The sequence below is a fragment of the Meleagris gallopavo genome, chromosome 1 (assembly GCF_000146605.3).
Source record: "Meleagris gallopavo isolate NT-WF06-2002-E0010 breed Aviagen turkey brand Nicholas breeding stock chromosome 1, Turkey_5.1, whole genome shotgun sequence".
In the NCBI taxonomy this organism is placed as follows: domain Eukaryota; kingdom Metazoa; phylum Chordata; class Aves; order Galliformes; family Phasianidae; genus Meleagris; species Meleagris gallopavo.
In genome coordinates, this window is record NC_015011.2 from 135627173 (window position 1) to 135638602 (window position 11430).

Here is an 11430-nt window from a genome sequence, read left to right on the forward strand (position 1 = left end):
TCTTTAGACAAGCTGAGAACTGCTTGCCAGTGTGGCTTGTTAGGCTGAGATGGAGATCAGGCACTGAAAACTAAAAGCAGTGGTCTGCTACTGACAGGCCTGCTCTGTGTGTCGTGTGTGTGTTGCAAAGGCCTCGAGGCCTGGTGGGCTGTATTACTGTTTGCTTTATTCTATTGGTTTAGCTAACTCAATCTCCAATTTAGGGTGCAGTATTGATAAGAAGCCTTGTAACCCTTTCTTTACTGCTCTAGAGCTGGGAAATACTAAAGCTGAACCTTTACTTTCTTGATGGCATCTAAGTGAAGGTTGAATGTCAGTAATAGTGGTTTCTTATTTTGCCTTTGTCTTAATTATAAAGCACTCAACATGGGATATCTCATTCTTCCAAGATTCTGGACTTATGAGTTTCCCTAGTGAAAAGTTATGGCAGCTTCCTCAGCTTTTATATTTCTCTGATCATCAAGCAATTATTTGAGTTTGCCACACATCCCTTTTTTTCTCTTCATTTAACAACTCCACCAAAAAATAAAACAAAACTACACCTCTCTAGTAAAGCTTGAGATTTTTTTTTCCCACTGTAGTTATTTTTAACCTAGGACTTCTGGTTGAATCATCTCAGGAGATTTAGGAGCAGAGTTTTTGGTGGTCAATCGAATCTTCTCTTTTTGCCTGTTTGGCTTGGACTCTGGATTCTTTCGTGCTCAGTATCTAGGATTACTTAAGTTGCAACAACTTCCTGACCTGTCCTCTTAGTACAGCTCTGTGCACAGCCTCCACTGTACTGGAATGCAGCTTCCTCTTCAAGTCCTAAAGCTGCAGCTTGTAATCCTTTCTGGAGAGAAATAGTTACGTGGAGAATAGTCCCTGAGAAGCTGGTGGAGGCCGAAGGATTAGTTTATGGAATATTGCTGAATACTAGTTACCAAGTAATGCTGTTTGAAGTTCATTCAAGATGCAGAAAAGAAATAAGGGCTTTGGGCATAAATGTTACAAAAAAGCAGGACAATTATGTAGCTTCATTTTGCCTTTTGAACTTAACACCTCAAATGGGACCTGACACATCAAACCTGACGCTTCTGTGCACATACTCAGTTGATAACAAGATCCTCCTTCGTTGCAGGATACATGACCTATGCGTTTGTACTTTTGATAGTTAGCATGTGCATCTGGGGTTTAAAAAGCAACTTTCTGTTTACATGAGAGCAGTGAAGGTGAGGGTCACACTTGTGATGTCCTGAATTCTGCAGTAGTTGATATTCTGTGGCACAGGAAAGCCAGTGTTCGCATGAGCAGTTTATCTTGTGTAACTGTGTGTATGTGTATTGTGCGGTCTCATTGTATGTATGATGTTGGTCAACGTTTCATTTTTATGAAGCAGTGTATTCTGTCTCAGTAGTATTGTTTATTGTACATGGATGAGGATATGCCAGTGTAGACTTTTACATGCATGTGTGTATATATAACTGTATTGGGATTATAAGGATTGATACAGAGACTCAGCATTTAGCAGTAGCTGGTACCAACTGAGGTCCTGAAATAACATTTCACTAAATGTAAAATGTTACACCTTGGGCAAATGAAGCAAAGAGGTAACCAATTAATTAAAATGAACATAAGATGACTTTTTTGCAGTTAAAGATTGATAGTGCAAACAAACATCCATGAGCCTGATTTGCTGTGCTTGTTTTGTAGATTGCTCCTTCCCTGCAAGATGAGGGAGGTTATTAATTCCAATATTTGTTTGCTTCACAAGATCAAGAACTTATGGCTTTCAAGGACGAGATTCTGTTCTCAGATACTCAGTTGTCTTTATTCCATGAAGTTTGACCATCATGTACTGATATGTTTGATCTTTCCTTTCAGGTTAAGGAAACTATTTTCTATGTTACAGATGTTTAAATAGTCTAATGAGCTTAATGTGTACTGCAAAACTATGTTCTCTACAAACTCATTGTTTAAAACACAAGACTGCAGCTGTTAGAAAGTCAGGATTTTCCAGTGAGCTTGAATTTCTTTAACATGGTGTGCTGAGGTCATATGTTTTATCATGAATTTTGAAAGAGAAACACTGTTAGCACAAAACCTGCCGTACCTGTTGAGCTGTGCAAACAGTGCTGGAATGGAGACAATCTTTATTAGTAAAAACTCATTACAGTGAATTGGTAGGCAAGCATATGTTGTTATACTTGTATATTAGTCAAAATATGCAAGAATTTTAATGTCTTATCTGTGGTATTTATTTGAATTTTAGACAAATATTTAGGGCAGCAGTTTGTTTACAGCCCATCTTTAAAGAAATTTGTTGCAGTCTAAATAGTGTTTCTAGAGTACATACTTTATGAATGGATGCATAGCAATTAGATTCTTCTATTATGAGCTACACTGTTAGAATTTGTATGAATTATCTTAATGTTAAAAACTGTAATGATTATAGAAAGTATTCTGAAGATGTTAGAATGTTTTGAGTATTTGTTAAGCCGTTAAGTACTTCTAAAAAACTTATTTTAAAATATGGTTGCTGTATTTCATTTATGTGACTAAAAGATTGTCTTAAAGCGTATGTGCATGTATGTGTCTATGCACATATGCAATTGTGTTGTTTGTGGTGTTTTGGGGAAAAGGTTTTTAACTTTTCTGTCGTTATACCATTTTGGATTTGTATCAGTGTGAGATCAGAATCTATCCTTGAGGCTTAAATTGCTACTTCTTGAACATAGTTATCTGACTCAGCTATGGTGAATTTGTATAGATCTTGCTGGTAGTTGACCAGTGCCCTATTCATTGAACTGTGTAACATCCCCATCAATAATGCAGAGGAGTTATCATCACCAGGATGGAAATGTTAGACTATAGCTTTTTGTTGTAAGGCTGTGGTTTCGAATATATAAAAAAAAATAAAAAAAATCAGTAATCTGTGTGTATGAAGGGAAGGGGGGGGGAATTGAAAGTGATATACTTTGATCATGCAGGTGTGTCATGCAATGAATGAAATAATGATCTTTAAAATTCCCCAGTGCTGCTTGCTAGGTTCTCATTTTGTAATCTATTTTTACAACAGGTTCCCGCAAAGAATCAGCTCCTCAAGTCCTGCTTCCAGAAGAAGAGAAAATCATTGTAGAAGAAACTAAAAGTAATGGTCAGACTGTTATAGAAGAGAAGTAAGAGAACATTTAATGAATGACGGATTAAAACAGTAAACTTTGCACTTCTCTTCCTCCTCCCATTTCTTACTGCAATGTGCATGGTATATAAATAGAAGGGGATGTAGGTTCTTGAAGTGTGCTGCCAGTCCTTGTGAGTGCAGTTGGCCTTCATTTAAATGCTTGTTGCCTGACTTCTCTGCAAATGGTACTCAGTTTATTCCTTTTATGCCCCGGAATGTTATGCTTCACTTGTAAATAGTTTTTCCAAGTGCTTTAGGATTTCATTATTAAATTGATGTTGTCTTTCTAGTTCACGTGTGGTGTCATTCTGTTTTCTTAAGGTGCATTTTGGAAGTCAAATATCTTTCTGTTAAAGAAAGCTATAATGTAGGCACTACTGTAGGTCAGTATGTGTTTGAGGGGTGTAACCTGTTCAGAGAAGCCCTTGCTACTGTTAAAGAATATAAATCAGGATAAGAGAATTTTTAACATGAAATTGAACAGATTTCATTTAACAGTTTTGTCTAATAATAGATTTAAACATCATTATGAAAACCATTGTAACAGATGATCTTTTTTCATTTTAGAAGCCTTGTTGACACAGTATATGCATTAAAGGATGAAGTACAGGAGTTAAGACAGGTTAGTAACTTGCTACATATATAGCAACATGGAGAATGGAAAGATAAGGCTTGTTATTAAAACAAATGCAGGTTGTAAGTTGATTTAATTTGATAGGAATTAACTCTGCTTTTGGACTAAATTCATATCTGAGATTCAAATTGGTGTTGCTTACTTTTAAAATTGAGAGATAGCCACCATCTTTTGTTGCTGTCATTAGTAGCCTTTGGGAAGAGCATGATGTATCCTGTGTCTGAGGGGATTTAGTTATGTTTCATTGATTTCGGATGTTACAACTTTTGAAATGTTTAAAGCATTAAATTCAGTTCTGGTGTATTGCAAGCAAAATAAGTACGTAGAGACTGAAATTGCTTTTGCTCTTGATTTTTAGTAATATAATTATTTGGATTTACTTAGGCCTTCATTTACAGTCTTCCAGTAACCTGAACAGCTCCTACAAATACTCATTTCAGGAGTTGGAATCCTGTTCTCTGCCTATCATGTGCCTTTTTTAATGAGGTCTAACCCTAGGGATAGCTTAGTGTGCTTGTTTGTCATGTGGGAACTTGCAGTATATTACACTTCAGTTGCTTGTATGAAAGTTGCAGCTGATATTCTAAGCATGTTTTATATATCCAAATGAGTTATTGTGAAAATCTTTTATTGACAGGACAAAGCCTGTTTAAACCATATTTATATGCTACTTTACATACTCAGTTCTCAAAACGTAGGTGAAAAAGAATTGAGTTATCCCATTCTCCAATGCATGAATTTGCAAACTGATTTTAACTGAAGCCAGATAAAATCTGTGTTAAAGTAAAATGTGTTTGTATTCAAATTACTTCAATTTTTGAGCTCTAAACATGTATCTGAATTCTGTGCCCAGTATTTTTAAGGGTGTTATGCCTGTTTCTTGAAACAAGACAAGTTGATGTGGTTTTGCAGTTTTCAGTCTACATTGAAACATATGTATTCTAGGTTTGATGTGAATTTTGCAGTCTGTTTAGAAATAAAGCACAGGTAATAATAATAACTCACTAACATTTCTGTGGCCTGGCTGCTTCTGTACAAAGGGTAGAAGTGCTGCCTCGTTGAGGCCCTGCTGATGTCTCTGTGATCCTAAAAAAAAAAAGTCACCCTCTCTTGTAATCTGGCATCTTCCAAGGCCAAGACTTATTAAAGGCTAACTTCGTTTTCTTGTAATATCAGGGATGTTAGCTTAGAAGGCTATTTTTGATCTGCTGCTCTGATGTTACCAGGTGGAGAAGTGGCAAAAATAATCTCTGAGCTGGGAAGGTCCTAAATGACCCCAGAGTTCATGCATAAAAGCTGTCTGGGAGTACATGGTGCACTAGTTGGTGTAGATCGAAGAGTAAACCACAAAGTAGGATCCTTCTCATAGTGGTTTCCATCAGTTATTCATCACTTGTTCTTAGTAGTGCATTCCTGAATTGGCAACAAGTGAAATTGTCTGTACTTACAAGAAAAGATTGAAATTTCTTGTGTTTTTCAAAAATTTGAGGAGAGAATGTAGGCAACGGCTGATCTTGTTCTGTTTCTAGAAATTTCTGTAAATGACAACTGATGGGAGTCCAGTGGGACCCGTGGATTGCAGACCTGTTTGTGTTAAACCCCATAGACTCTATCTTGATGGCCTTGTCTTATCTTCTGGTTGCTTCCCCACTGTTGCCAGCATCAGCTTGGCCTTTTCTGGATTAACAAATGCAAGAATTTCTATGGTTCGGTCAGAAGCATCCTTACAGTCTTCTTGTTTGTGGTATTTCAGTATCATCCAGTGGTGCATTAGTGTATATTCTCAATACTGGTGTTTGGTGAAACTCAGAATTGTCTTAGGTAATTGGTATTTGTGTGTGTTAAACTTCGGTCACAAAACACTTCTCAGAGAACACAATGGTTTTTGAGGTACTTCTTTCAACTGTTTGCTTACTCACTGAAGGAAGGTAATATGCATTAAGTTTCCAGATGCTATTCCAGGATTTTAAAGCTAGGTATAATTACAGGAAGTTCTTAGAGGGATACTTATTCTACTATTGTTGCTCTGTTTCCCTTCTCCATTGACAAGAGAGATTCTGCTGCTGTTGATTAGCTTTGGGCAGAAGAATTCAAGACTACTGGCCATTTGTTACTGGCACTTGCATTATGAAGGACCTCCAGGTCCTTCAAATAAATAGGAAATAGTTCGATCTTTGTTGTTTTTAGTTTTACTATGTGAAGCAACTGTCACGTGTTAAATTTTATTAAAAGACTGTACTTGTGAACAGCTAATAACACACTTACTTCTGAATTTGTAATTGATAGTGTGTGTGATCTCTTCTTAAGAAAAGATCTTTTCTTAAAACAAAGAAAAACCAACCCTCAACCCAAAACTAATAGTTCTGTCTCTGTTAAACAGGATAACAAAAAGATGAAGAAATCATTAGAAGAAGAACAAAGAGCTCGCAAGGACTTGGAGAAGCTTGTTAGAAAAGTTCTAAAGAACATGAATGATCCATCTTGGGATGAAACCAATTTATAACTATTTTTTTTCTTTCTATTGAAAGACCAGTTGTAAAACTGAGCTGGGAAGCCTTCTGACATTAGTCAGTGTTGCATCAAGAGCACTACAAAACAGGATTTAACTGGATCTGGTGATTTCTTGCTCTGAACATATAGAAACAGTCAAGCCATTCACTGAAGCAATCTGTACGTTAGGTATTGGAGACTGTGGATCCTGAACTCTACTAAACTTAATTTGTTTGCATCTAAATTACCTCATTTTGCAGAAAGTGCAGCATCTGACTAAAAGTCCATGTTTTTCAGTGGCTTTTTAATTAAATATATATATTTTTCTTGTAAATATCTGTAATTTTGAATGCATATGTGGTTGGTATATCAGGGCTGATATGTTGTTTTTTTCCTCTTGTTCTTACAACGGTCACAAGTGTTAGAAAGGTGGCAGTACTGTCTTAGCTAAGAAGGGTCAGAGTTCTTTGTGGCTAATTATGGATTTGCTCCAAATTACTCACTCATCACACATGCAAATTTAAAAACTTGTTTTTCCTATTGACCAGTGTATTTAAATCCTTTCCTGTTATTTATGTCTGCACATACATTTGAAACAGTTTACAATTGTTTAGAAACAGTATTAAACTACAGAAAATGGTTTATTGAGGGTGGAAACAAATTTTAACGATACTAATGCCCACAATTTATGTTCATGTACTGTTATTTGGCAGACTAATCTGTTGTGCTTTGCCACCAGAAGACTGATGTACTTGCCTGCTTTTTGACTGTGATTTTTAGGTGTTTATGTACTACATTTTTTTTGTTGTTGTGCTTAAACATACAGCTGGCTGGTAATTTAATGGATCATACAGTTTGTTAAAGCAAAAAAAAAAAATCAATCTAATCCATAATTTTGTGAATAAATTGTTGCTATTTATTTTTTATGGTCACAACAATTAAATTCTAGCTAACTTTTTTTTCTTTTTGTTTTTTTTTGCATAAGATGCATGGGCCAGGGCAAACTTCACTCAGAGCTTTGTTTTTTTTCACCACTGTTTAAGATTTGGGTTGTGGAATTCCCAAAGTGTGGAAGTAGTCATTCCTTTCCCACCCTGTTTTCTCAGCATACTGCTGGTTTCTGTCCTGCTAGGAGTTAAATGGAAACAATCTGGAAATATGATTTTTTTTCATCATACTGTAATTCATTTTTTTGCATCACTGACAGATTGGAAAATACATATCATGAACATGCCTGAAAATTTTTATTCCCTAGTCTGATAGGTGCAATTACCACAATCCTTTTCTTTCTTTAAAGTAGAAGATGCTACATTACCACAAATGTTGAGCTTCATTTGGAGCACTTAAAATACCCATTCAAGCTCATTGTAAGAGTCCCTTTGATTTCAGCAACCTGTGGGTCAAACTGTAGGTGGTACAACTTTCTCAGGAGTTTTTCTTCACTTGACAGCAGATGTGCAGGTATAGCACAGACCCAAGTTGCACCTTTTGTCATCTTGATTTTCTGCTGCCCATTAATTCTCCTTAAATGTAAGCAAATGTTTATGTAAACTGTAATGAATTGATGCCAAAATGATTAGGGTGGTAAAAATTATCATGCACATTGTGAATCTAATGAAAAATGTTTTTAAAACTGTTCTTTCTAGAAAAATGTGGATAGCTTTCTCTTTTCTTTTAATAATAGGAAAGAACATTAATGAGTACATTATTGCAGAATTCAGTGAGAATGGGTACTTAATTTGAACTAGTTGTCTGATTTTAAAAGCTGAATAGATTTGTAGTATTTTCATCTGTGTTCTTCTGATTTCTTCCTTTAGTTCTAAAGGAGCAGACTGGATAGAAAACTTAATGTCTACAATATCTGGTTAAATATACTCACTGAACTTTAGGTTTTTGGCAATTCTTGATAGCAAAATCTTTTCCTAGCAAAATCTTAGCAGTTGCACAAAAATGTGTGCTGGCATTTACAATGATCTTCATCTTTAGAAAATAAGCTTGCTAAAAGCTAAGTGATATTAAGCCCTGCAAATTCATGGCTAATTGGCTAAATTTAGGGTCAAGAATGACAGTATAATTAAAATTTTGCTAACACTTTTACTTCTGACATTAAGGCCGTTCTCAGATTGAGTTGTAACTTTCAATTGAGCATACGTGAAAGGACATTTCAGAGGAAGTATAAAAGGAGAACATGAATCTTAGCAGTATTTAGTAAATTTTAACTCAGGAACAACTTGGATCATAACACAACTTTGTTTTACATCATATTGTAAAGAGTAGCATTGCTGTGTAAATTTGCTGACACGTAGTATCTGTGATTACAATAATTTCTGACAGTACCCCTATACTGATATCTAATGAATATGCCTTAAACACTGGGATCAAGCAGTTGTTAAATATGACCAGGACTTGGGGACTGATTTTATTTGAGGTGGATTGGGATGATGAATTTTTACAAAAAAAAGGAAAAAAGGTTAAAAAAAAAAAAACAAAAACACCAAACCCACCTAATAGTATATGTAGCTCTTGTCCTTAGCTCTAGTGCAGAGAGTGAGATTCAGGCTTTTGGGAACCAAGGAATATCTGAACTTTTTTCTTTTACAATTTGTTATACTGTATATAGAGTGTAAATTTCACCATGGACCTTCTGAATTGTTGGAAACTTTATATAAGCATGGATAAAAGGGGCACTGTTTATTTAACCTATTAAAGGGTTATTTCTTTGCTCTCATCATTTAGGGATGAGGAGATGAAGCCATTTCTTATCCTGTAGATGTGAAGCACTTTCAGTTCTAAACTGTCCAAAATGTAGCATAACATTTCTCTGTACTTATTGATGTATGCGTGTTTGTCTCACCATGTCATGGCATCTTAAAGATTAAACAACTGACTGCCTTTGTATAAACTTTCTTAATGCCAATTATTTAGTGCATTTAGGGTGTCTGTTTACAGTATCTGTGGAGAAGTCTAGTGAAGTTTAGTTTAGACATCACGATAATATCCTGGTATCGACTACTAAAGTGTTCATGCTACACTGTTGTAATTAAACCATGGTTTTTCCCCTACCTAATGAAGTGTTACATTTAATCTAATGCGTGGCTGATGTGGTTAAGAAGGAATACCTGTTGGTTTTGTTCTTTTAAAATTACTTTTCATAAGAAATAACTCTACTATTTAGTAGCTGGAATACTGTCTTGAAAGGGCCTTTTCATCATCTTTTATACCAGCAAATCAATGCCTTGAAAACAAAACCAAGCAACAGTTGTTGAGAGGGGTGTGAGCCATTTGCTTAAAATGTCTTTCAAAAAGACATTTGAAGGGTTAATAACTGAGCTTAGATTTGTGAAATAAAACGTCTATTTCAGCTCAGTTTATCAAGTAGGCATTCTTAGAGAATAAGAAGAGGACTTGAAATGGAGCATTGTACAACTTCTCTTTGAAGAAATTTTTTTTCCTGCTCTTCTCTTGGTTCATCATTGTAGAAGTAGAGAGAAGGAAGAAGAAGGTTGTTTGTTTAATCACAAGTTGAAATCCACATTTACTTTTCTTATTGTGTTGTTCCTCCCACCATCCCCTTTTTGTGTGTCTTTTTATTTTCGTGGGTTGACCTTACTTTGTTGCCACATCTCCACTCAGTCACTCCTACATTCCTCAATAGGAGATGGGAGAGAGAGTAAGATGGAGCAGCTTGATGGGTTGAGATAACGACAGTGGGATCATTTACTAGTCACTTCAGGCACATCAATTTATTGCCAGTTGAAAATAGAGATGAGTGGTGAGGAAGAAGAACGAACTAAAAACACCTTTACCCAAGCCCTCCCTTCTTCTCAGTCTCTATTTCACTCCTGGCTCTTCTACCTTCCCTGCACTGTCCTTAGTGGCACAGATTGGACAGGGAGTTAGGAGTTGCCATCTGTCCATAGCAGTTCCTCCCACACTCCTTTCTCATGCTTTTACCTACTTCAGTTTGGGATCCTCCATGGACTGCAGCATGGAGGTCTGCCCTGATGTCTTCATGGACTGCAGGGAGGCAGCCTGTTTTGCCATGGCGGTCTTCAGAGCCTGCGGGGCCCATCTCCACTCTGGCATTTGGAGCACCTCTTCCTATCCCTCCTCTGATCTATATGTTTTGCAGGGTTGTTTCCTCAGTCTTTTCATCACTGCTGCACTCTTAAATATCTTCTGCCAGAGGTGCTATCACCTGGCTGATGGTCTCATTGTGTCCTGTGGTGAGCCGTTGTGGAGCTGACCAGAACTGACCGTATCCATTACGGATGGCCCCTGGCCTCTTACACAGATCACCCCTGCAGGCCTCGGTGCCACCAACTTGCCGTAAACCCACTGCATTTAATAACATCTGGGAGCGAGTGGGTTCACTGGGATTGAGAAGTGTCCCCAGAACCTGTGTATAGTACACCAAAACGACTGGCAAGTTTGGTAGGTAGGTACACCTTATGGCAGATGTGAGTGGGAAATAGCCTGATAGGAACAGATCAGAAATGTTTGGCATTGTATGCTTTGACAGCTATGGGAGTATGTCAGTGGAAGGTCTTCAGCATTTGGGAGGGCGTGAGGATTGAGAAAGCAGCAATGTTAGTGGTGTTAGGGGAGAGCTGCAGCAGTGCTTTGAAATGGAGAGGGAAAATGCATTGGCTGTGCTGGCCACCCTTCCTTCAGGCAGCGCTGAACCTGGAGCTGAAGATGATACTGCAGGCTGCGCTGGCAGAAGCAGCAGATTGAAAATACAGCAGATAGAAGATAGGCTGCTGCCAGCACAGCACAGTTATTTCTGCTCACATTGTGATGGGTTTCTGAGGAAGGTCTAAAAAGATCTTGAGATGCTTTTCACTACAAATGACTGCAGCTGTGCTAGCATTTCTAATTTAAGGCTGTGCCTCCAATCTGCTGCTATTTGTCCAAGGGATATCTAATTTGTGCCCTGTTGGATCTGCTGCATGAAGTAGGCTCAGACATTTAGATACAGAACCCAGTGTAACCCAATTGTTTTAGACTCTTTTGCTCTATCTGATAGAGCAACGGATGGGTAAAGAGGAAGTGTGAAACTGCTGTTAATTATAGGAGTGAGAGGCCTAAAATCATCGGAGGATATGTTGGGTGAAATAGGAGATGTAGATGAAATGTGTAT

General features: G+C 37.1%; 1 protein-coding gene across 2 annotated transcripts in view; it reads left to right on the top strand.

The window, feature by feature from the left end:
- Nucleotides 1-9349, top strand: part of ARHGEF7 (Rho guanine nucleotide exchange factor 7) — a 68982-nt gene extending 59633 nt beyond the window's left edge. For both annotated transcript variants that reach the window (XM_010728590.3, XM_019610088.1), the window contains exons 18-20: nt 3059-3158; nt 3731-3785; nt 6178-9349. In XM_010728590.3, the coding sequence (XP_010726892.1) occupies nt 3059-3158; nt 3731-3785; nt 6178-6300 (278 nt within the window). In that variant the 3' untranslated portion in view covers nt 6301-9349. The remainder of the gene's footprint in view (nt 1-3058; nt 3159-3730; nt 3786-6177) is intronic.
- Nucleotides 9350-11430: the final 2081 nt, after the last annotated feature.